Source organism: Polistes dominula, unplaced genomic scaffold (assembly GCF_049000335.1).
Source record: "Polistes dominula isolate Pdom_NZ unplaced genomic scaffold, Pdom_raw_medaka contig_82, whole genome shotgun sequence".
NCBI lineage: Eukaryota > Metazoa > Arthropoda > Insecta > Hymenoptera > Vespidae > Polistes > Polistes dominula.
In genome coordinates, this window is record NW_028301046.1 from 6,816,726 (window position 1) to 6,840,285 (window position 23,560).

At 35.8% G+C, this 23,560-nt stretch overlaps 1 protein-coding gene across 1 annotated transcript in view; it reads left to right on the plus strand.

Annotated features, from left to right (window-relative positions):
• Positions 1-23,560, plus strand: part of nvy (CBFA2/RUNX1 partner transcriptional co-repressor nervy) — a 32,103-nt gene that overhangs the window by 3,252 nt on the left and 5,291 nt on the right. The window contains 5 exon segments of the mRNA XM_089175408.1: positions 8,215-8,684; positions 15,204-15,691; positions 16,746-16,850; positions 16,852-16,893; positions 23,258-23,535. Coding sequence (XP_089031534.1) covers positions 8,243-8,684; positions 15,204-15,691; positions 16,746-16,850; positions 16,852-16,893; positions 23,258-23,535 — 1,355 coding nt within the window. The 5' untranslated portion in view covers positions 8,215-8,242.

Genomic DNA, 23,560 nt, shown 5'->3' on the forward strand with positions numbered 1-23,560 from the left:
AATTTTCTGACATAAAAACTTTCTTGACATCGACATAAAAAAAAAAATTAAAAAAAGAAAAAAAAGAAAATTCTCGAGAAAGTTTTCCCTTGCTAAAGTTTTAACTGTTAGAAGAAGGAGTAAGTACTTCCTTTCAAGGATGAAGAGAAGGAAGAAGAGAAGGAAAAGGAGGAGAAAGAAAAGGTGGTAGAAGAGAGGGTATATACTACCCCTTCTCATCGACGTATTGGAATAGTGTCACACGCATACTCAAATGTGTTCGAGTCTACACCTATATATATAAGACTCCTCTAGGTATATTATATATTCACTGATACACTGACGAACCGAACCGGCTGTACCCTGAATACACCTGTGCTCTCTCGCCATTCGATATTTCCACAGATATATTAAGTGTCGATCGATTGATTCCTCATTTTCGTTTATGTAGCCCCCGAGGAAAGGTATTAATTAAACAAATGACACTCCCCTTTTTAACATGAACTTACGAAAATTTCGAAAAGAATTACTAAGGTAAATTGATATACACAATTGCATACAATTACATTACAATTATACGCAATTACATATAATTACATTACAATTATACACAATTACATACAATTACTCGCAAATATTTAATTGTTCAATATTATTATTTAATATAATAATCTAATTCAATATTTGTATGAATTAATTGAAATAATAAATTATAGTAAAAAAGTTTTTTTTTTTCATAATTGAACACCCACACTAGAAAGACGTCACAGAATCAAAGATCAAATAGCTGGGACGAAACACACGTGCTCGCATTATGTGCCGCACGAGGGTTGGGAAAAGAAGAGGGTTGCGTTCTTCTTATTTTTGGTAATATGTGTTACCATACAGAGCATATTTTATCTCGAGGAAACGTTAGACTTTCGCAAAAAGTCATGGGGTAATAGGATATAAAAAACCACATTTGTCCTATTCTTTATTCGTATTTAAGACTTTTTTAATGTTAACGATGAACACAAGAAGTTTGTTTGGTTGAAAGAAACTCTTGTGAAAGAAAATCTTTCTTCTCATCGTAGGAATAAACGTTGTTATCAATATGCGAAAAAACCCCTATTATTGTTTTCTGTCGTTTGTGAAGAATTCCTTTGAATAAATTTATCCGATCGGGATGCTAGATCATATCGACACTAAAGTTTCGATATCTTCGTTAGAATACTCGATCAATTTTAAAGGGCCTATCGTTTCATTCGGTTGATGTTACGTGTGCACGTATACCACTACCTCTTGCTGTTAGTACGCGTTAAATGATAGTGCGTTTAATAATATAGGTTTGCGTGAAACCGTCAGGAAAACCACGAAATCGTGTTCTCGGTGGTACCACGACATGACGATGACAGGTACGTAGCTGGACTTGTCAGGTAGTGCGCGCTTAAACATCGGTGAAGGGAAGACCGGTCTAAATGCAATTAAGCGCAAAGCAATTTCATTCCCTCTCCCCCCTCTTCTCTCCCCCCCTTTTCTCTCCCTTCTCCTACTACTCATTCTCCCTCTCAAACCCTCCTTCCATCTGCCTTTCTCTGATCTCCCAACCCCCTTTCCCACCATTTATATTAGCGAATTTTTCACTCCTCCAACCTTTTTGTTTTTTATTTTTTCTTTTTTTCGAAGATTATGATAATAAAAAACGAAAAATAACGAAAACAAGGAAAAACACCAAAGCGCACGCCTACGACGAGTTAAAAAGAAAAGTCGATTAAAACGGCGATACGCAAAAACAAAAATTGAATCGATTCGATTTTGGTTGTTTTCCCAAAAAAGTAGAAAAGATAAAAAAAAGAAATGATTTTTACCCGAACATCGCCTAGCAGGTATGTCTCTCATCTTTTTTTACCCCCTCTTCCCTCCCTCCTCATCCCATTCCATTCCTTTTTTATTATTTCGTTCTTTTACATTTCTGAAGGATTTTTTTACGCATGAACGCTCAAACGCCAAGCTACTACCACCACTATCATCATCACTGCTACCATCCCACCACTACTACCACCACTATCACCACCACCATCACAAACAAACCTATCATGGACACAGAACGCACGTAGAAAACGAAACGTAACCGCGTGCCAACCCGGGAAACTGACGTTTCTGCGCATGACATCTTTGTAACGAGGCAAGCTTTAACGTACGCGTACCTACCTACCTACCTACCTACCTACCTACCTACCTACCTACCTACCTACCTACCTACCTACCTACCTACCTACCTACCTACCTATATGTTGCGTATATACACATACATACCTTTCAAAGTTACGTTAACAGTATAATAGTTTAACGTTTAACCCCCAGGATCAAAAATCGCTTCACTTTTCGATACATTTTTCTTTATCTCTTAATATCAATATCCAACGTATATATGTAAAGGATGAGATAAAAATCGTTTTATCCCAATATGACTTGATACAAATTATTTTTTTTTTAATTTGTCCAACGTTCATATATTCATTTTGTATTCGTTCACATAAATTATTCAAATTTTGGTATCCATTTGATGTCTAACTCAGTACGCAAATTACATCGTTTAATTACTGATTTTACATATGCCGAAACATAACGATGGGTTTATGGGGATAGTAATATGAAGGGAAACACTTTTATACATAGCAAATAATAAGTTTAATTTATTTAAGAAGTAATATATTAAATTAGATATTAATTTATAAAAAAAGGTAGGTGAAACACTCGTGACGCTTTGTTCGAGACTGTTCCTCTCGTCTTCTCACGGTAAAAATCTCTTATCCATTTCTCTTATTCTCGTCTATTAAAGCAACAAACGTCTATTAAAGCTTCAATGCGTTCGTAAAAACGTTAACTCTCCCAACGATAACTCGAAAATATATATTTAAATTTCAAATTCTCAACGCTATCATCTATCTACAGTTAACAAAATGTAAATAGAATATCGTTGAGCGAAATTATGTCCTAAGAAGGAGAATTTTCAGTTGTATAGTGTTTGCTTCTATTTATAGTTTTTTTTTGAATTTTTTTCGTTTTTTCTTCTGACTTTCTTTTGTTTTATCGCTTTTGCGATGTAGATATTTATTCGACGTTGCCACCCCAGCCGCTACAGGTTGGTGTTTAAATTTTTAAACGACTGATCCTATCAACCGTTGTAACTCATACAAAATCTTGTATCTCCCATGTGGAAAAATTTGTTCGGTTAAAAGCAACTTTTATCTCACCCCGTATATTATCCCAACGAACGTGGGATTGATTCTTTAATTATTTCACATTTCAATTAGAATTTACAGTAACGAACGAACGTATACTATAAAAATGAAGGAATTGATCCTTCAATATTATTTCTTATTTCAATCCAAATTTACATAAACGATCTACGACTGCTGTTCTTTCATGTATGTTGTATATTTATATTAGTTGTAGAATAAAATTGATCATATACTTTGTAGATCGATATAAATAGGTATAAACTTTTGCATTATTTTTTTTGCTTTTTTTTTGTAGGAAAATTGACAAAACTCAATATCGTAACTCGTTTTATGAATTTTAAATTCATTTTTAATTACTCTATCAAGATTCAATCCTGTTTCAAAGTTCTAACGTCAACCGAGTAAACGAATGACAGCTAAGTAAAGTAAAGTAAAGTAAAGTAAAGTAAAGTAAAGTAAAGTAAAGTAAAGTAAAGTAAAGTAAGTAAAGAAAAGAAAAGAAAAGAAATGAAATGAAATGAAAAGAAAAGAAAAAAAGAAAGGAAAGAAAGAAAGAAAGTATATAAACTAAGCAAAAGAAAAAAAGGAAAAAAAAGAAAAATAAGAAGATAAAAAGAAACGAGGAGACACATCGTAATCAGAAACGCTGTCTATAAAGTCTCGATCGTGGTGGTTGACGGAAGGAGGTTGCGGAGGTGTGGTGGTACTACTACTACTACTATTACTACTACTACTATTAAATGTTGGTAAAGGTGGAAGCAGAGGTGGACTGGGGGTGGTGAAAGAGGAGAGAACGCATCATCGAACGGTGGTGCGAGCCGGGGCGACGCGCGGTGGCTGTGCGTGACATTTTTGTAATGAAACCAAGCTGAAGCTGAACGTACGTCGGTCTCTCGGCAGTCAGTACGGTAGACATCTGGCCTGCCTCTCGCTTGGCCGTTCTAATATTGGAAATTTTAGTACGCCTCTACCTCCACCTCCACCTCCACCTACATTTCCACCACCTTCGATATCAGCAGCAGCACTAGCACCAGCACCAGTATCACCACCAGCACTAGCACCAGTACTAGCATCAGCACCAGGACCAGGACCAGCACTAGTAGTACTACTACTACCACCACTATCACCACCACCACACCACCTCCTCTTTCGTCTCCTCTTCCTCCTACTCCTTCAGGCGCCGTGCCATGTGCGGGACATATGTATAAACATAAGCTCGGCACGACGCGATGCCCCGAAGCTCGTTTCCTTCAAAAAGCGGACTGCGATTATTCCTTCCCTCCTCCTCCTCTTCGTCTCTTTTCCTCTTCTCAACCAGTTTCACCTCTTTTGTCCTCTCATGGTTTTATCTGTATCGCCCTAGGTACCTACCCTAGTTGAGTCGATATTTCTCCATTAATACTAAATATCATTAGAAGTTAGTTGAACGAATGTTGAATAGTAATAGGTTTCTGTTCTTTCGGTATTAGTACTAGGAATTCAAAATGTACGATAGCTGGATGACGCGCGTAGAAATAATAGAAATATTATTCCATGGAATTTATTTTAATTAGACGAATTATAAATAGGAAGAAAAAGAAAAAAAAAAGAATCAAAACTTCACACAGGATAGTCGAAACTTGCGCTAATTCGATGTTAGGCCACGGAGCAAAACGAGCACGGATTTCGAAGGATTTACGCGTTTCCATCTGGCCCTCGTTGTAAACTTCTTCTCGAAGAGAAAGCCCAGATCGTTCTGTTAGAGAAAGATAGATAGATAGATAGATAGATATATAGATAGATAAAGAAAAAGATAGAGAGAGTGTGTGTGTATGTGGGAGAGAGAGAGAGAGAGAGAAAGAGAGAGAGATAGGTAAAGTTGCAAGTCGATACAGCTCGTTATTTTCTTTCTCTCTCTCTCTCTCTCTCTCTCTCTCTCTCTCTCTCTGACTCTTGTTAGAAGCTACTGATTTTCTCCCTTACGATGAAAAGTCGAGAAACAGGCGCCTCTTTCGCTGCTAGTTGCGTGAACGCGATGTATCTGTCGGAGCTTGGCTGTTATGTGAAAAACAAAGTAAGTATTTTTAACTTCTTTTCCAAGTTGACCGAACCAAAAACGAGAGACACTCGAAAAGTTTGGGGGCGAGCGGGAGGGGGAGAAGAAATAGAACCTAAAACATTTCGATCTTTTTATTAAGTTACGTTTCAATTTATAATTTATCTATCAAATAACAAATTTGATTCGATCAAAAAGAAAAAAAAAGAAAGAAAGAAATCTTAACGCAAAAAAAGATACTCACGTGAGATAATAATGAAAAATGTTAAGAAATAATAAAAAAAAATTTTAAAAGAAAAAACCTAGGGGGTGAGTTTTCTATATCGTGGTTTTTGTTTGACGAAGAAGAAGAAGAATAAGGGTCGAGGTAAAAATCGAATTTGACGGAATAGAAAGAAGAAAAACAAACTGACGGTAATAATATAAAAAGAAAGGGAAAATTTGAGAGAGAGGGAGAGAGAGAGGGAGAGAAATGCCTTCGCACGAAAGGGTCGCAGCTGTGTGCGATTACATGCGCAAAAGCCATGGATTTTCTACCCATGGTATGTATGTGTGTGTATGTGTATATATATAGTACACATATACATAGTACGTATAAGATCTACACTCGAAAATACGTATATCTACTTATAAGTGAGTGTATATACATATATATCACTTTTCACCAACTGTGTGTATGCTCTTGTTTGCTTAACTAAGCGTCTTAACGAATTGCTAGAGTGCGTCTCCAACCCTGATCGAGGAAAAGGCCAAAGCTCTACGGCTTTCATCAGACCTCCTACTCTTCTTCTTCTTCCTTCTCCTCCTCCTCTTCTTCTTCTTCCTTCTTCTCCTCCTCCTCCTTTTCCCCCTAACACATTTTTCTCAGAGTCGATTAATGGCAAACTTCGATACCCCGATTGTCACGTTTCTTCGAGACTCCCTTTTTGTATGTAAATGCGAATGAGGTCAGAATTTTAAATTCATATATCGAGTAATTCTTGCATAAAATGAGAATAATGATAATGTTTATATAAGAATTTTTAACATACATATTTACGTAATTAGTATAATCATCGTTACATGTATTAAAAAGATGACCCCTTTATCTATGTATATATATACGTTAGTAAATATATATTTTCATCGATGCAACACCCCGTTAGATAAGATTTTCGTGGGAAAATCCGATTTGTTATTATACGAAGAGAAATTCGTAAATCAGTATAAAATGTTGGAAACAAAAGAACGAGATGTTTACTATGTTACGTCGTACCGCTAAATTCATCCATTAAGCTTAGACGCTCGTGCAGATGTACAATGTACATAACAGATTGGCTTTATCGCAGCTGTACGGACGTAAAATAGGCGACGAAGATCGCAAACACAGTGTACGACACTTGTTCACCCGATGACGAAGGAATGACGGACATCTGTAATAACAGAAGACGATAGGCTCTACCCACGGTTATTAAAAAAATAATACCCATCTGTTACAATATAAGTTGCGTGCATGTATTGTTCTAAAGTAATGTCAATTCTTCAGGGAAAAAAATGACAAATGCATACACGACATATTATAAGGCGTGTATGTGCTGTGTGTTTACGTGTGTATGTGAAAGAGTGACGTTTCATCAATTATGTATTTTAGAACAATTGATTTACGAAATCCTTCGAATAAAATCAGGTAGCTATAATGTTATCACAGGAATAGAATTTGAAATTATACTTTTAAATATTAAAATTATCTAACTTAAGTTAAAAAGTATTATAAAAAGAGGAAAGTACAATTGAAGATTTTTGTTATAGATAAATTCTCTAATTTTGTATATATATATACGTTATAAGATATGTTTTTTAAAAACGAGATTTTTAACAAAATCTTAAAAAATGACCAAGATAAGAAGTCTCTTCTCCGTCAAATAATAGTTAGCAAACTTGCAGTTTTAAATTCCTTACGCCATTTGGCAATGCAATTTTGCAGTAAAAATTATAGTGAGCTATCAGAGGGAACGTTTCTTGGACGAAACGAAGGGCTCGTTTGCATTTCACGTTAATAACGAGACCATGTGGCACCGAAGGCAGTCTGCTGGCAGGGCTGCTGCGCGTCAATAAAATAAAATTTCACCGGTTCGGAGTGGGTGCACCATGTGGATCTTAAAGATTACTTCCTGCTTTTCCTTCCATTTAATTTTCTTTCCTTTAATGTTATTTCTTTCAACATTTTTCCAAGGAAAGAAGTATTATATTGACCGGAAAAACAAATTTTCTTATTTTATTTTTCTTGCTCTCTCTCTTTTTTTGTTTGAAATTTTTGTTTTCTTCCGACAATTTCGATCTTCCCCATTTTAACTTTTCTTTTTTTTCCACCGTGAACATGTTTCCCCTATTAAATATCGACGATTTAGGTATTCAACAACGGGACTGGGCGACGGATCGTGACGAATCTCCCCGTTAGTTTTACAAACTAACGTCCGTCCAATTCCATTAAAACGGCCATCGGTATGCACAACGGGGTAACCCGTTGTCGAGCACGTAGACGAAATATGTGACCACCACTTGCGAAATGGAATCAATCAAATACGAATCGTGGTTACGATGACATAGATACTACACACACCTTCTGATTTCTCTCTCTCCCCTTTCGCTTAGTTTTTCTTTTTTTTCCCCGTCGTTTTTTGGTGGACAGGCGAGGATGACTGCGTGATTCGATTCTCTACCGGGAATATCTCGCTAGAGAAATTTGCTCGTTTGCTTAAAAAAAAAGAAAAAGAATGAACAAAAATAATTATCTCCAAAAGGAGAAAAAAGATGTTACTTTTGTAACAAGAATTCCTTAATCCTTAAAAATTGTTTTAAAAAAATTGATAATAATAAAATGTGTGATAAATGGGTTAAATAATAATAATAATGATAATTATTGTATATATATTGTATATAATAATAATTATTATAGTAATAATAGATAATACGAATCAATAATATTTAATGATACAGGTCGAGAGGATCTAGCGGTACCGCTAGCATGAAAGTGGACGGTGGAGTGGCGAGTACGACGGTCCCTCAGAAAGTCAAGGTTAAGGAAGAGGCAAAGGAATGTTGCAGCTTTCAGCAAGTCTCGGCAACATTATCGGGAGGATCGAGCGGGTCGAACAGCGTGGTCGTAGTTGTTTCGACGGCAGCCTCGACTACGACCACGGCAACGGGAACCGTCATTGCAACGACCTCGAGCAATTGCAACAGCAATGGTCTGACCACTGTTGGAGTAGCAGCAGCTACTCTTGCGAGTACGTCTACGATTACCACCACCACCACCGCACCTACCACGTCCTCAACTTCGAATTCTCTACAAACCTCTGCCATCATCTGCCATCATCAATCGACACCAGTAACCGTTGTAGCCAACAGTACTGCTCAGACACCTGAACCTTTGCCGGTAGACCTCGACCTCAAGAGTAAAAATAAGGGTGAGTTATAGCATCTCAGGTGGTCGATCGTTAAAACAAATCAAAAGTTATATGCTTCATGCATTCGTTCAGGTAAATAGAGGGGGAAAAAAATATATGTATATATATTTATTTATTTATTTATTTATTTATTTATTTATAAATGTGTGTATGTGTATAGATACCCTGCGTGTCTATAAGGTTTATCTAGTAATTCGGTCGAACTATAACTTTGTTATTTTTTCGTTTTTTTTCTCAACAAATTATACGTAATCTTGTTAAACACGATATCGCATTGGGGGCTCGTATAAAAATTTCTACTTTTTATTTTTATACTAATTGTCAGACAATATCGCACCGTTTTGCAATAATCATTATTTGATTTTTTTTAATCATTATATTTGATTTTTTTCTTATAATATTTAATTCAAATAAACGTGAAAAAGATAAAGAGATAAACGAGATAAATTTAAAAGGATCGAAAAATAGATAAATAAATTCAATAGACATTTTATAAACGAATCCTGAAAAATGTTATATTTCTTGTTAGATTTTTATACGTTATATTGCTGGGGGTGAAGGGGAAAGGAGGGAAAGAAGTAGAAGATAAACGTTCAAACAACTAGTCATTCGATGTAAACCCAGTAAAAGAATGGAAAAGGCAAAAAAGAAAAAGAAAAGAGATAGAAAGAGGGAGAATGAAAGAGAGAGGGAGAGCATTTTCCGCATTCCTCGTTCAGTGAGGAGAGCATTGGGCTTAGCTGTGGGTGCGTCGTACATTAGTTCAGAATATTGCATGATGGTACCCGTATATTCAGTCCGCGGGTGTGTTCTCTCGCTCAAATCGTACATTTAGTACCGAACTGGTTATCTGGACGAATGAGAGCCCGCAGCTACCTTGGAAATGGCTCAGGAAAAAAGCCTTCTCTCTTTCCCTCTCTCTCTCTCTCTCTCATTCACTCACTCATTCACTCACTCGCTCGAATTCGTTCTCTCTTTCCTACATCTCCTCTCTTCGCACATCAAAGTCCCGTCAACGCGAGATCATTCGCGGTTCGTGGACACCCCCCCCCACCTCCGCCGCTCACTCTCCCCCAGTTAGCGCTCTTTCTCACCCTTATTTCTCTATCTTTGTTTTATCCCCTCTCCCTTTCTATTTATTCGTACGTCGAATCGATAAAAAAAACCATGTCCTTTTTGTCACACACAAACGGTTATACTTTAATAACAAAGGATAGAACTCGAGTTCAAAATTTCGATATAAATCGGGTTAGGGGTTGGATGAAGAAAAAAGATGGTGTATTTTTTATATTTTATGATTATTATTATTTTCATTGTCAATTAAATTTACAAATACAATTTTAATCATGCGTTCTATCATTGTTCGTCTTTACTATTGTCGGGTAATTTTTATTAGATTTTTATATTTTAACGATCATTAATTAGAGTTTTTGCATTCATTTCTTGAAAATTCATTTTTTTTTTCGTCAACAATGTTACTGTCCGGCACAATACAACTAACCACCTCATCCGTGATATCCTTCCAAAGAGACGCTAATCTGACGGACTGACGTGAATATATATCATGTATATATATATCATCAAACTTTCATGTGTACTGATTTTTGTCTCTGAATATCTTTTAAACGCTTAATTTAATCGCAAAAACATAAGACACCATTTTTATAGAGCAGTTAATTTCCTACAAAAATTTGTATTGCGGACTTTTTAATAGTCATTTATTGTCGAGTTATAAAATTCATAGACAAAAATGAAATTTGTCTAAAAATCATCACATTTAAATCTTCAATATCACTCAAATGGTGAAGTTTACGGAAAAAATATAAGATACCTTTTTTGTAGAGCATTACATTTCCTACAAAATTCGTCTAGAACATTTTTCTGTACAATCAATAAATACTGAGGTATGAATTTTAATATATTAGACTGATAAAAAAATAAAAAACTGCGATGCGGAGGATCTTCCTATTAAAATTAAGAGCTCATATTTGGTGAGAATTGTTTTAAGGTGTCTAGCAACCCATTTTTCCGTGGCACTTGAAAAAAAAAATAATTAATTTTGTTGACCCACCCTAATATATAAATATATATATATATTGTATTTTTTTTAATTTTTTCGACCTGCGTACGTCCTTAGGTCGCATCGTGTCGCATGACACGATAAATCTCTCGATCCGGACAAGAAACGTACGGGATTAAACTCGTGCATTCGAAACAAACAAACGCAAAAAAAAAAATAAAAATAAAAAGGAGATAAAATTTTTATTTCCGTCGCTACATCACCCCCGGCGCGATTTCTTCCTTTCTATTTCCTTTTTTTTGTTTCTTTTCCTTTGTTTCCCTCGTTGTCTCTTTTTTTTGCTGTATTCCCATTTTATGTTTTCATTCTATTTATCTTGGTCGCCAACGAAAGGCTTTTTTGGCCCGTCGTCGCGAGATTTTTTCCCAAATATAAATATTTTTTTTTTCTTGATCGGATTGGGGCAGACAAAAAATGATGCATTTCGTATCAATTTATGTTTCTCCGGTGATTGTTTCTATAGGACAAATCTGTATTGATTTTTTAATACAAAGTTAGAATTCATTCCGTACATTATACATATTAATAATTTAACAGATTATACTATGTACAGTAGTACATTTATAATACTGGTACACAGAGTAATAATATATTATTATTGCTTTACTTACTGTTGGAAAAATAGTAATAATAATAATAATAGTTTAATAAGGTACTAGTACAAACGATATTTTCACATAACATATTAAAAAAATGTATTATCAGTAAAAACCATTAAAAAAAAAATAAGTTACATTACAGACAGTAAAGTTTATAAGAAAGAAAAAGAAAAAAAATTATTAAAGAAAAAAAACCTAGGAAAAGATATTCCATTCGATAAAAGTAAATCGATCGATTTATCGGATGGACATCTTTTCCTATTTGAGCCGTCAAACTCACTCTCTCTCTCTCTCTCTTCTCTCTCTCCTCTCTCTCTCTTTTCTCTCTCTCTTCTCTCTCTCTCCTCTCTCTCTCTTTCTCTCTCTCCTCTCTCTCTCTCTCTCTCTCTCTTTCTCTCTCTCCTCTCTCTCTCTTTTCTCTCTCTCTTTTTCCAAAAGTGCACATTTCATAGGTTCGATCGCAGGAAGTGGACTTAGATGCATCCGCCGTTTCGAAATCCTTTGAGTGGATATGGCAGGGAACGCGAGTAAAAATCCGTGTGTGTATTCGTTCTTCTAGAGAGAACAGAGTACTGCAACGCGCGTATGTTTACACACAAACTCAAGCATACACGTACACATACACCTACACATATAAAACATATATCGTGTCAGCTGAAAGAGAGAGACGGAGAGAGATTGAGAAGGTGGAGGAAAAGGAGGAGAGAAAGGAGACAGAGAATCACGATCACAGGATATTTCTCTCTCTCTCTCTCTCTCTCTCTCTCTGTCTTTCATTTTGGTGAGAGGGAGAGGATAGCGAAACTCCTGCAAGCAGTCAGTCAAACCGGTTGGTTCTAGCCCGGTGTGTTGGTTAGGTCGCTTCGTGCGCTGCCTGACTGCCTGGTCCAGACGCGATAAGGCACGTCCGACACTTCCACCGGGATTCTGCTCCAGGCTGATATCATATCCGGTACACCGACGGCATTCCCGGTTCGCCGCCGTTCGAGGTATTTTGCGATAGTCGCCCTACCCACGACGCTGCCACCGCTCGTTTTCCCTGGATATGCTTATGACGTTGAAAGGGAGAAAGAGAGAAGAAAAGAGAAAGAGAGAGAGAGAGACAAGTCGTATAGTCTCTTTCTATCTTTTTCTAGACTAGAATGTCGTTGGTTCTTCTTCCAACCAACCAAAAGCTCCGATGATGCTCTCTATCTATTTTAACCTCTTTTAAGAAAGCTCTGCTTTTCCTAAATTTCCAAAGATAAGAATGTTAAGGATTACTAGAAATACGTTTTTATCAGATACCGTTATTTCCTCAGCTAGAAGAAGAAAAATAATAATAATGTAATAAACTGTAAATAATCAGGGAGAAAGATGGAAATTTATTGAAATAAGTTAGAGACAAAATAAGAAACCTTGGAAACTCAATGGAATCAATCGGGCAAGTAAAAATGGAAATAATGGAATCAAAAGGGGAAAGAAAAGTAAAAATAATAGAGAGGAGATGGTTTAGGGAGTGAAAGGAAGAAGGTAAAAAAAAAGGACAAACCTTGTGAAGAAGAAGAAGAAGAAGAAGAAAAAGAAGCAAGGAAGAGGAAGCAAGCAAGCAAGTAAGGAAGGAAGGAATTGCGATCAAAGCCATCTGTTGCATTGTCCCGGCAATTAGGAGGCGACAGCTGAGTCTCACCGTACTTACTTCCAACAGAGATTCTCAGTCAGATGGCACATGTGCGACCTATCGATCACGAAACGACGAGTCAAAGATATCGGAGGTGTGAGTATATAAGGCGGGTGAACCAAACTCTGTTGTCTCTTTCTTTCTCTCTTTCTCTTTCGAGTAACAAAAGGTGGTGCCTCTCAATTTCACACGAGTTTTCTTGACCAAGTCTAATGGACTTGCCCAAATCTAGCCCCCGATATTTGACAATTCTTATGGAGTTGAGAACCCCTGCCGGAAGTAACAGCTGGCCGAAGGGATAGTAACATCAGTAGCAGCAGTAGCAGCAGTACTAGTAGCAGCAGCAGTAGCAGTAGCAGTAACAGTAACAGTAGCAGTAGCAGCAGCAGCAGCAGTACCATTACCGTCACCTCGCTGGATACCTTCCCTGAAATTCATATATTCGTTGTATAGAAAGAAGACGAATGACGATTTTGCGCAACGAATGATGACCTCGATGAAAAAACCTGCCCGAAGAATTTAGAGCGAGTATGTTATGGATGGGGAAACGATGTGATGATACTCCGAACATCAATGAAATCGGAACTTGGACTAATCTTGATAGAGAATTACGATTGTTCATCTAGCTTCTTGGATAAAACTAATTTTACATTTGCTAAAAATGAATAGGCTATTTATTATTTCATGATTTTATGGATATAAAATGAACGTTGACAATCTCATAGATTGTAAGCAATGAAAAAGAAGAAGAATAAGAAGGTATAATATAGTCGATTCCATGGAGAAATCTTAAATATCTACTTTGTCAGTTGAGATATCTCTAAGATACTTTTTATGAACCATCTCCCTCTCTCTCTCTTTCTCTCTATTTCTTTCTCTCCCTCTAGGGATCTCTTAATCGTAGACATTAGTCAAGCTCGTTTACGTACATGCACTTACATTAAAGTTATATGTTACGCAGATCACGAGTACTACATTTCTAGGAAAGAGACTAGAGAAAAGAGAAAGAGAGTTAAAAAGGAAAGGTAACTGAGAGGTTGTGCACCTTGTACCCGTCATATCGTATAAGCTGTAGGTAGTTTAGTTTCTCGAGAGTTCAGGTACAGGTAATTACCTACCGGCTACCGGCGTCAGGTGGTAGTGACACGTTAGCATTAGAGCTTTCTCCTTTTACTCGTTCAAATTTGGTTCCTTCCCAGACACGACTACGATCACATTCTCGCGCACCTATTAAGTAGAAAATATTGAAGGAACTATAATAACGAAGAGGTAAATCATTTTAGAAATAAAAAAAAATATACGTAACAGGAGAGAAACAGGGTAAACAATTTTATTTGCAGTGTTTAAAGTTTTTTTTCATCTAACACGTTTATAAATAATAAAAATTAGAAAAAATAATTTATTGACAAAATGAAAACTTGAGTAGTAACAGTTTGAGAGAATGAAATCAACAATTTTTCTCTGACTTGTCGCTTCTGCGTCTGTCAGCGATATGTTTCGAAGGAGATAGAAGAGGAGAAGAAAGAGAAGGAGTAAAGAGAAAGAGGAGGAAGAGGAGGAGGATGATGATGAGGAAGAGGTGGTGGAGAACGTCGGTATGCACGGCTGTAACATTTCGTTATCGGCCGTCGTCACCGTCGTTTTGCCACGCATGCCACGAGCCCGGAGGCATTCTAAGAGATAACGTGCGGAACATAGAATGGGAACAAGACAAGGTGGATGACACGGCCCGTAATTGCATGTTATCCGCTGCACCCACGCGACTGAAAACGAAGGACCCCATGTACACACACATATACATATACGAATATGTATATATTTATATAGATTTACATGTATATGTAATATATATATATATATAAAGATGCATCCATGTCTCATCTCGTCCCGTTTTGTCTCGTCTTTAGAGCGCGTGCCCTAAAATATCCCCTATCAAGGATCCTTTCATATGTTGGATGGGGTTGGATCTTAACACGACATTTGCCAATAATTACATATTTCGATATATAAATTAAATCGATTTATCGATAAATATATATACTTTCCTTATAATCCTGCATCATTTCGAAAATATATTATAATGCATATTTATTTAGTCTTATATGTCCAATGTCGGTGACTTCGCGTTATTCAAAAGCAATTGGCATTACGTGAGAACGGAGAAAAGACTTTCGTTTCAGCAAGTCCTACCAACAGCGGCAGAGATAAAACATCGAGGGATGAGAATAATCATTCCGAGGCCCTATCACCGTCTTCTCAACAGCATCAAAGGCATGGCTTGTCAACTCAAACCAATGGCTCTCATTCGGAGTATAAAGGTCAGTTGGGTTGCTCCATGTCGTCGGACAACGATAGCCCCATGTCTTCGCAGCCTCTCAAACCTGATGTTGAGGAATCCAACGGAGGAACGTCAATCGGAACAACATCAGCTGGTCCAATCTCTGTTCCTCCTACTGTTACTGCCTCTACCACAAGTGGACTTACAGCTACCTGCAGAAACGAGGAACAAATCGAGGCCAGCCCACTGTCAAATGGCGTCAGGTGTATAACCGGGTTTTTTGCTGGTCATGGAAAACTCAAAAGGCTACTTGGTACCCTCGTCCAATTCGCAACTGACATATCAGCCGACACCGGAGACACTGTACGGACCTTGGTACTCGCTCTCTTGGTACGTGTGTGTATGTGTATATATATGTATCTTTTTATTACTCCTTCTGTGATGTGTCTACTTCAAGTAGAGAAGATGAATAATTCGTAGTTCATAACTCGAATATCATCATCATCATCATCTTTGATTTTTTTTATTTCTTTCTTTCGTATGAATTTATAAAGACCGATCATTCTTCTTAATTATACCGTCCATGGTAACACTATAGGCAAGTTATTCTTTGATATGCCTTGCTAAGTACATATTTGCACGCATCATCTTGCACTCGTTGCGATAGTCTAACGTAGCGCTAAATCAACATACGCGTATCTACCAACTGACGACGATGACCATAGAAAATGTATAGAATAGAACGATTGTGCTGCAATGTTGCTGGGAGCCGGTGGTACTTTTGCAGAAACTCTAACATAAGTGCATCTTCAAGACAAGTTTGAACATGTGCGAGAGAAACGCAAAAGAGGGATGGCACTCTCGTCTCTTGAACGTTTTATCAATTTTCTATTAGAAAAAAAGCCAGAATATTTTTAATATAATAAATGAATCCTTGTTATCCAATGATTTATATTACGCTTCATTCATATATATTTTATTTAACAAGTGTCGTAAGTATAGTCGATTCCTTTTTATTTTAATTTCATTTCTTTTTTTCTATCATAAATTATCAAATGAAAAAATAAATGTAAAATAACAAAAATAGAATATTTTAGCACATTGAATCTATTAAATCTTTCGTCAGGGAATTGCGTTTAACGCAAAACGAGGACAATCGATGGTCGATATATCGCTAAGCCGATTGTAAATATTTAAAGTACCTACATAATGTATGAACGTTTGAGCACGGAGGCTGCATGCGATTCAGGAAACGTGACATCTGGTAAACGTGCGTGACAGTATAGCGATTGCAGCACGTGATCATCAACATAAGATCAAAACTGTGGATTGAATTGATTGATAAATACTATAGTAAAGTGATAATAGATTAATCTAATCCTTACTATTTAAATCCCCTTAATCCAATATAATAATATATATATATTTTTTTTTTATATTACAGAGCGGAACTATGACTGCTGAAGAATTTCATTCTGCTTTGCAAGAAGCCACGAACTTTCCATTAAGGGGATTCGTTTTACCATACTTGAAACATACTCTACCATCTTTTGCAAAGGGACTTGAATACAGCTGCTAGAGCTAGTAATCAAGTGAGTATATCCTACGAATATTAAACAATAATAAAAATTATAATCAAGTTATAACGCGTATTTGACAAATTTGATTCTCTACATTTTTGATTTAATTTTTTCATGTAAGCTTCGTTACTTCGTTTTTACTACCAATTACAAAACACCCTGGATATGTAATATGATTAATGAACGAATGAAAAATTAAGGAGCATTAGCTAGACCGTTCTAACGCGATTCCATGTCCACAAATTATAAGAAACATGATTCAGGAATAGGAGTAAGGTCTCTTTTAGGTTCTGAGTTAGCGCGAGACATCGTTAGGAGAGCATAGTAGGTAGCTCGGACCGTTTTAATGGCCTGTACGGCGCGTTCCTTCGGGCTTTCGAGGACGATATAGAGGGTTCGACGAAAATAATAGTGGCGGTTGACCCATAAAGAGCGGGGTGCTTTATTAGACCTGCCACGGGGATCATAAATCACTGCAGTTACGCTCTGGTAGAAAGCGTAACGATGCATGAACGAACGAATCACTTGGCAAAATATCGTTCTACATTCATCCTATCATTTGTGAATTTTTAATAAGTTGTATATCAATATCAATGACGACAAATTTAGTGTTTAATAAGCGAGAAGAAAAATTATCCTTCCTTCATTAAATCTTGCTATAATTATTATATTTATCTCGTGGAATTGTTATACAAATAATGGGATCCCAATATTCTACACAATTGTTTTCATGAACTCAACGATGTTTTTAAACGTGACTAGTGAACTATCTTTAAACTTAAGATTTATTCATTAGGAGAAATATGTTTATATATAAACTAGGATGCTCCGGCCACGCGTTACTGTGACTTTATAATAAATTGTTGATTTAATATAATTCTACACTATTTAATGTAGTCAAATTAATCTGAAAAAAACGTGTGACGTAAATAAATTGAAATAATTGAATTGTAATACAGTGCCATATATAGAAAACTTACAGAACCAAGTTAACTTCTAAATAATAAATCCTTAGATTAGCAATAAGAAATAAAAATAATCACGATAAAAACTATCCGATGTTCTAAGTTGAAAAAATTCACACAAAATAAAATGAATTTCATTAAGATCGGTTGAGTAATTTAAGAGTTCATTGCAAACCAACAATGTAACATTGAATTGTTATATATAGAAGATATATATAAATAGGAAAATAATATCCTTTGAATCAGAAAGAGGCTATTGTTAAATGGTATTTCTACGTGACCAATCTTTGTTTCCACATATGCGAAGGAAACTATGCAGAATTCTAAGCGTGGATGCGCCGCTTTTCCAAGATTACAATCCTTATTTGTTATTCAGAAGCTGGCGTAGCCCCTTAAAGGGACGTCGCGTGTCGCTGATGTCTTTCTTGCTTTTGTCTCTGGGAGGCAAAGGAGAGAGGGGTGGAAGGTTGAGGCCCTCGACCGACCTACAAATTTATATGCGTTACGACGTTCTTTCGTGACTGCATCAATGAAGAGAGAAAATACATACACGAGGACTGCACTTACCAATTGAAAATTATTTCTATGATCTACGAAATTTACATGATCTTTCATGTCACGCCATCGTCTTATTCATCGATTTTTCTTTACAATTTTGAAAACATTGATTTTCTTATGTTTCGTGGATAGAATAACATACATTGACATGGTTTGCTGAGGAAAAATTTTCAACACGTGTCATATCAAATAAAAATATTTAAAATATATTAACAATAATTGAATGTTAACACTATGCCGTCTACACGTTCAATCTAGATTCTTTCGTGTCGCGTCGGATAAAACTGACTTACGTCATTTCACTTATTATCGACGATTTTTATTAATCTTGCCGTCCAGTTCCCATTAGTTTTCAATCCAATCTCTCTATTTATAGTTTATTATATGTTTGGATTGTGTTGTTTGTATTATATGTTTATTTATTAATGTATATTTTGTTGGATATTTAGGTTGGTATTTATCTTGTTAATGAAACCATCCACCAGGGTTTGTCTGATAATTTTCGCATGACACCAACGTGGTGCCACCAGACGGCTTAGTGTTAATTTAAATATATAATATATATATTTGAAAAATCCAATAACAATAATATAAAAATGATTTAAAATTCAATGTTTTTTAATTTGTCGATCATCAAAAATACAAAAAGGAAGATAGAAAAGAGAGAGAAAGAGAGAGAAAGAGAGAGAAAGAGAGAGAAAAAGAGAGAAAAAGAAAGAAAGAATGTAAAATTATAGAAGCTCTTTGATTCGAGAAGATCACGTTCGGTGTATATAAGAGGGTAGAGAGGAGGAGGAGGAGGAGAAGGAGAAGGAGGAGAAGGAGGAGGAGGAGAGGAGGAGGAGAGGAGAGGAGGTTGGATAGGCGTCACGTGTACCAACGTTCATCCTTCCTGGCAGGACCAACTGGATCGCGCTTATGTTACTCGTGCACACGTGTTAGTTTCTATGGTTAGTACCGTAGAATGGAATGGAGAGAAGAGAAGAGAGGAGAGGAAAAGAAAGGGAGGGAGAATATTAGGAGAGAGAGGAGAACTCAACGAGCCCAGGAGGATCGAGTAAAATCAACACGACGAAAGCTGACCGGCTGGCAGCCTGTTTTAATTTCCCAGGCTACTTTCTCGATCGTAGCTGGGAGCTTAGCAGTCTGCTTCGCGAGGGGCAAGATAGATGAACGAATCGAACGTACGGAACGACCACATAAAAACCTTTCTTCTCTCTTGAAACTTGGAAACTCTTCTCGATACAAAACCATCCTTCCATTCCTTCCTTCTTTTCATTGCTCTCTTTCTCTCTTTTTTTATTTTCTTTTTATTTAGTTTTTTCATTCTCTCGAATTTCATCTAAGCTTCCACTCTCTCTCTCATTGTAGTGAAACTTTCTTCATCGCTATTGTTATTAACGTCGAATATCGCAAAAAAATAAAAGTATATCATTAAAATAAATAAAAGAGACAAAGTGTTAGAAATAATTAAAAAAAGAGAAAAAAACAAGAAAAAAAAACTGGTAGCCACATATCCCGTTCATATTTTTCTTTCTTTCCACTTATCTATACGCTAATTTTATCGTAATAATTGCGGATATATACCGAGATAAAAGCAGGATAATAACTCGCTTTAAAGGGCGAGATAATCTTGACATAAGACAGACTCTTTTTCTCTCTCTCTCTCTCTTTCTCTACGCTTTTCGAACATCGTTGCACGTTCTTGTAATTATCCCTCCTACCCTTCTTCTTCTTCTCCTCCTCCGCTTTTCCTCGTTTCTCTTACACGTTATTCTCCTTTATATTTGCATTAAATCCACGAACGGTATATGTAATCCTGTATACTCGGTCGGCCGTATACCTATTGGCTAGTTGATCCGGCTAGTAGTATTGTCTACCATATATCCGACATTTATAAACTCCTCTCTCTCTTTCTCTCTCTCTCTCTACCTGTTATATATTCCTTCAGTGTGTTCTTGTCTGTATCTCTACGTAATTCTGCCTATGTAATTCACGTATGTATTTTCCCCGTTCAGATGCAAATAGTAGGTAGGAACGACCAGTAGTACGAGTCGTTAATCGCTTAGGATCAGACCGAACGCAAATAGCTTCGAGCTACTCCTCGACACTCTCACAGTTTCCGAACGATTCCGATCAGAGAAATCTCACGAAACTCTCCTATACACATACGTGGTATGTCAATCATTCATACTACTACTACTACTACTGTGATCCAAAGAGATCGTAATTTTGCAAAGACACGTTCGTAATCTATTATATCATCATTGATTTTATTATTTTCTAACCGAGTAATATTATTCATATATTTGTTTACACGAAATATATTCTACTATTGATCGGACACATTTATGTATCAAGTTTTTAACTATTTATTGCTGTTAACTTCGTTTCTGTAATATGCAAAGGTTTACATAGAAATTATTTAACATATTTTATGAAAAATTTTCAACGATAGAATACATTGTTAATTAAATCAAATACAAAAAGATATTTGTGCGAGTAAATTTTAATTTATATAATAATCGAAATAAAATCAATTGATTCCTTTTTTTGTTTGAATCTGGTCCCTTTTTTGCAAACCCATTAATTAATTTATTTCACTTTAATTGATTGAAAAATATTTCTCAGCGCCGAATATTATAATCACTCTAATTTATACGAAATGTTGTTTTTAAATGCAAAACAAAAATCATGAATTATCTTTGAAAAAGATAAATTTCATTCGAAACAATAAATCTCTTAATAACGCCGTTGGTCATTAGATTACCCAAGGACTAACACAATAAAAATCTAGTGAAAAAGAATTAATCTTGCGGTTTTCGTTTATGCTTCGACATCCAGCTGTTGCCTTTAAGATTGAACGGAGGTAGAAGAAGAGAAGAAGCTTATAGTAGTTGCAGAAGCTTGACGTGCGCTCTAGGTTGAAGTAACGAATTGTAAATTAATGGAAAAAATTTACATTTTTACCCCCCCCCCTTCCCCCGAGGCACCAGAACCAAAAGCTAAAACAAAAATTGCAAATAATGTTTTCTAAAAAGTTCCAGTCCCGGGTACGTAACATTGTCTTGGGTTTATTTCAATTTTTCTTTTTTCTTTTTTTTCTTTCTTTCGAAATCATTGCAAATTTCTTCTTTTTTTTCTTCTTCTTCTTAGACTGGAATAGAAAATTTACATCGTTTTTCTTTTCTTTTCAACGCTATTTATTAAACACTTTGCACTTTTACTTCGATATTATAAATTAATAATATTATCGTATTATGTTTCTTTATTGAATTTTCTATAAAGAATAGACGAAAATTCTCGAGATTCGGTGCAGATACTGTAAACATATCGAATAGAATATTAGATAAAGAGATCAGAAAGTTAGAAACAGGCTAACACCATTCGTCTGGACCGTATCATCTCGTCTAATGTAAGTTCACTGACGTAACTATAGAAAACAATCGGAGCAATAAATGGCAAGGAGCTCGTATATCTTCTTTCACTAACTCGAGAAAGAAGGAGGAAGATCTCTAATAGAAATAATTTTTTTTGTACAATATATAGGATGATAACAAAAAAAAAGTAAAAAATAAATCTGTGTGTACGAATGACTATCTATACGGGTCTTCCATGCAAAAATCTCGCAGACCCATATTGGACGCACGTATACCATTGAATTCTAAATAAAGTTATTCGTATTTGTGTCTACCAAATCGTTGAATCAAATATATTGATAATAGAGATAAAAAAAAGAAAAGAATTATTGAAAGATTATTATGAAAAGGTAATAAATTATCGGTTATAAAAAGCTTGTGCGTATCACCTAGTCAACCGTTAAATAAGAAAAATAGAAGTTGAAAAATTTTCCAAAAAGGTAAGGATCGATAATCGTTAATTACAAACTGCGTTCGTAGCAATTGATAAAAAGGAAGAAAAGTGTATAAAGAGTAGAAAAGAGGGACGGCTGGTGATATTGAATTAGAAGCGATAAATCCCAGCTTGGCAGGCCGATTCCAGTATTGAGAGTTAAGAGGAAAGACGTTGGGAATAAAGGAATAGTACGAGAACTTTGACGTAGAAGACGCGAACTGTTGGCGATAAAGAACGCGTCCGACGAATATTAAAAATCGAAACTAATTGGAATCCCTGGTACTTGGAAACTTTAACGGTCTAGCCGCTCTTAATTGCGCGATATTAATCTTCTTTCATTTTTCTTATTAACGCCAAGAAAATATGTTCGGAGATTATCAAATTTGTCATATAACTCACAAATAATCTGTCAAACTCGTAATAACTATGAACATTGCTGTTGTTGTTGTTGGGACAGTTTTAACCCCCTTTGCACTACCAATTATATTTTCATTTTCTTTCCAGCAGTTTTCAATGCTTTTAAATGTGTTTTATTTGTAATTTACTTTAACTAAAAAATTTGGCAATTTTAAATATATGTAATGGGAAGAAAATTAATTTAATTAAATATCTGGTTTATTTGGACTATTATTGTATTTTGTAATTTTCAAGTATATGATATACCTTTTGAGATAATAACTGATGTCGAGTCACACTCGACATAGAAATGCAAAGGGTTAAATCGTAGCTTTTGCAATACGATTATTGAAATTTTCAATTTTAATTGAATTATATTATGATTTTATTTATTTTATTTCTTGTAATTTATTTTTAATTACTTTACGAGTAATTTATAAGGTTTCAAACCCACGTAAGTGGGTATTTGTAGATTAAGTATTAAAAGATTAAGAAAATTAACATGATCTACGAAATAATTGTTTAACGGTAAAATATAATACAAAGAAACTTTTATACTCGACCCGATATATTTTATTTTTCTTTGTTTCTATTTTTTCCAGACATGTGCACAATTCCTTCGGAATAACGAAACGACGATATTGGAGGCGGTCGGCTTGGTACAATCAGGTGAATCCGTGGAAATTTTTGGTGAGCACGGAGGAAACGGAATCGGAAGTGGAAACACCAGCGGCAACCAGTGCCCAGTGTATTATTCGATGCGTTCTAACTCTAATCCGAATGTCGGTGCAATTCAACACTCGAACAATGCCACTAACGCCTTGCACCACTACTCTGGTTCCTCCTCTCATGCACCAAAACGTCGTGCTTCGGATACTCCGTAAGTGATCATGCTTTTTTATACT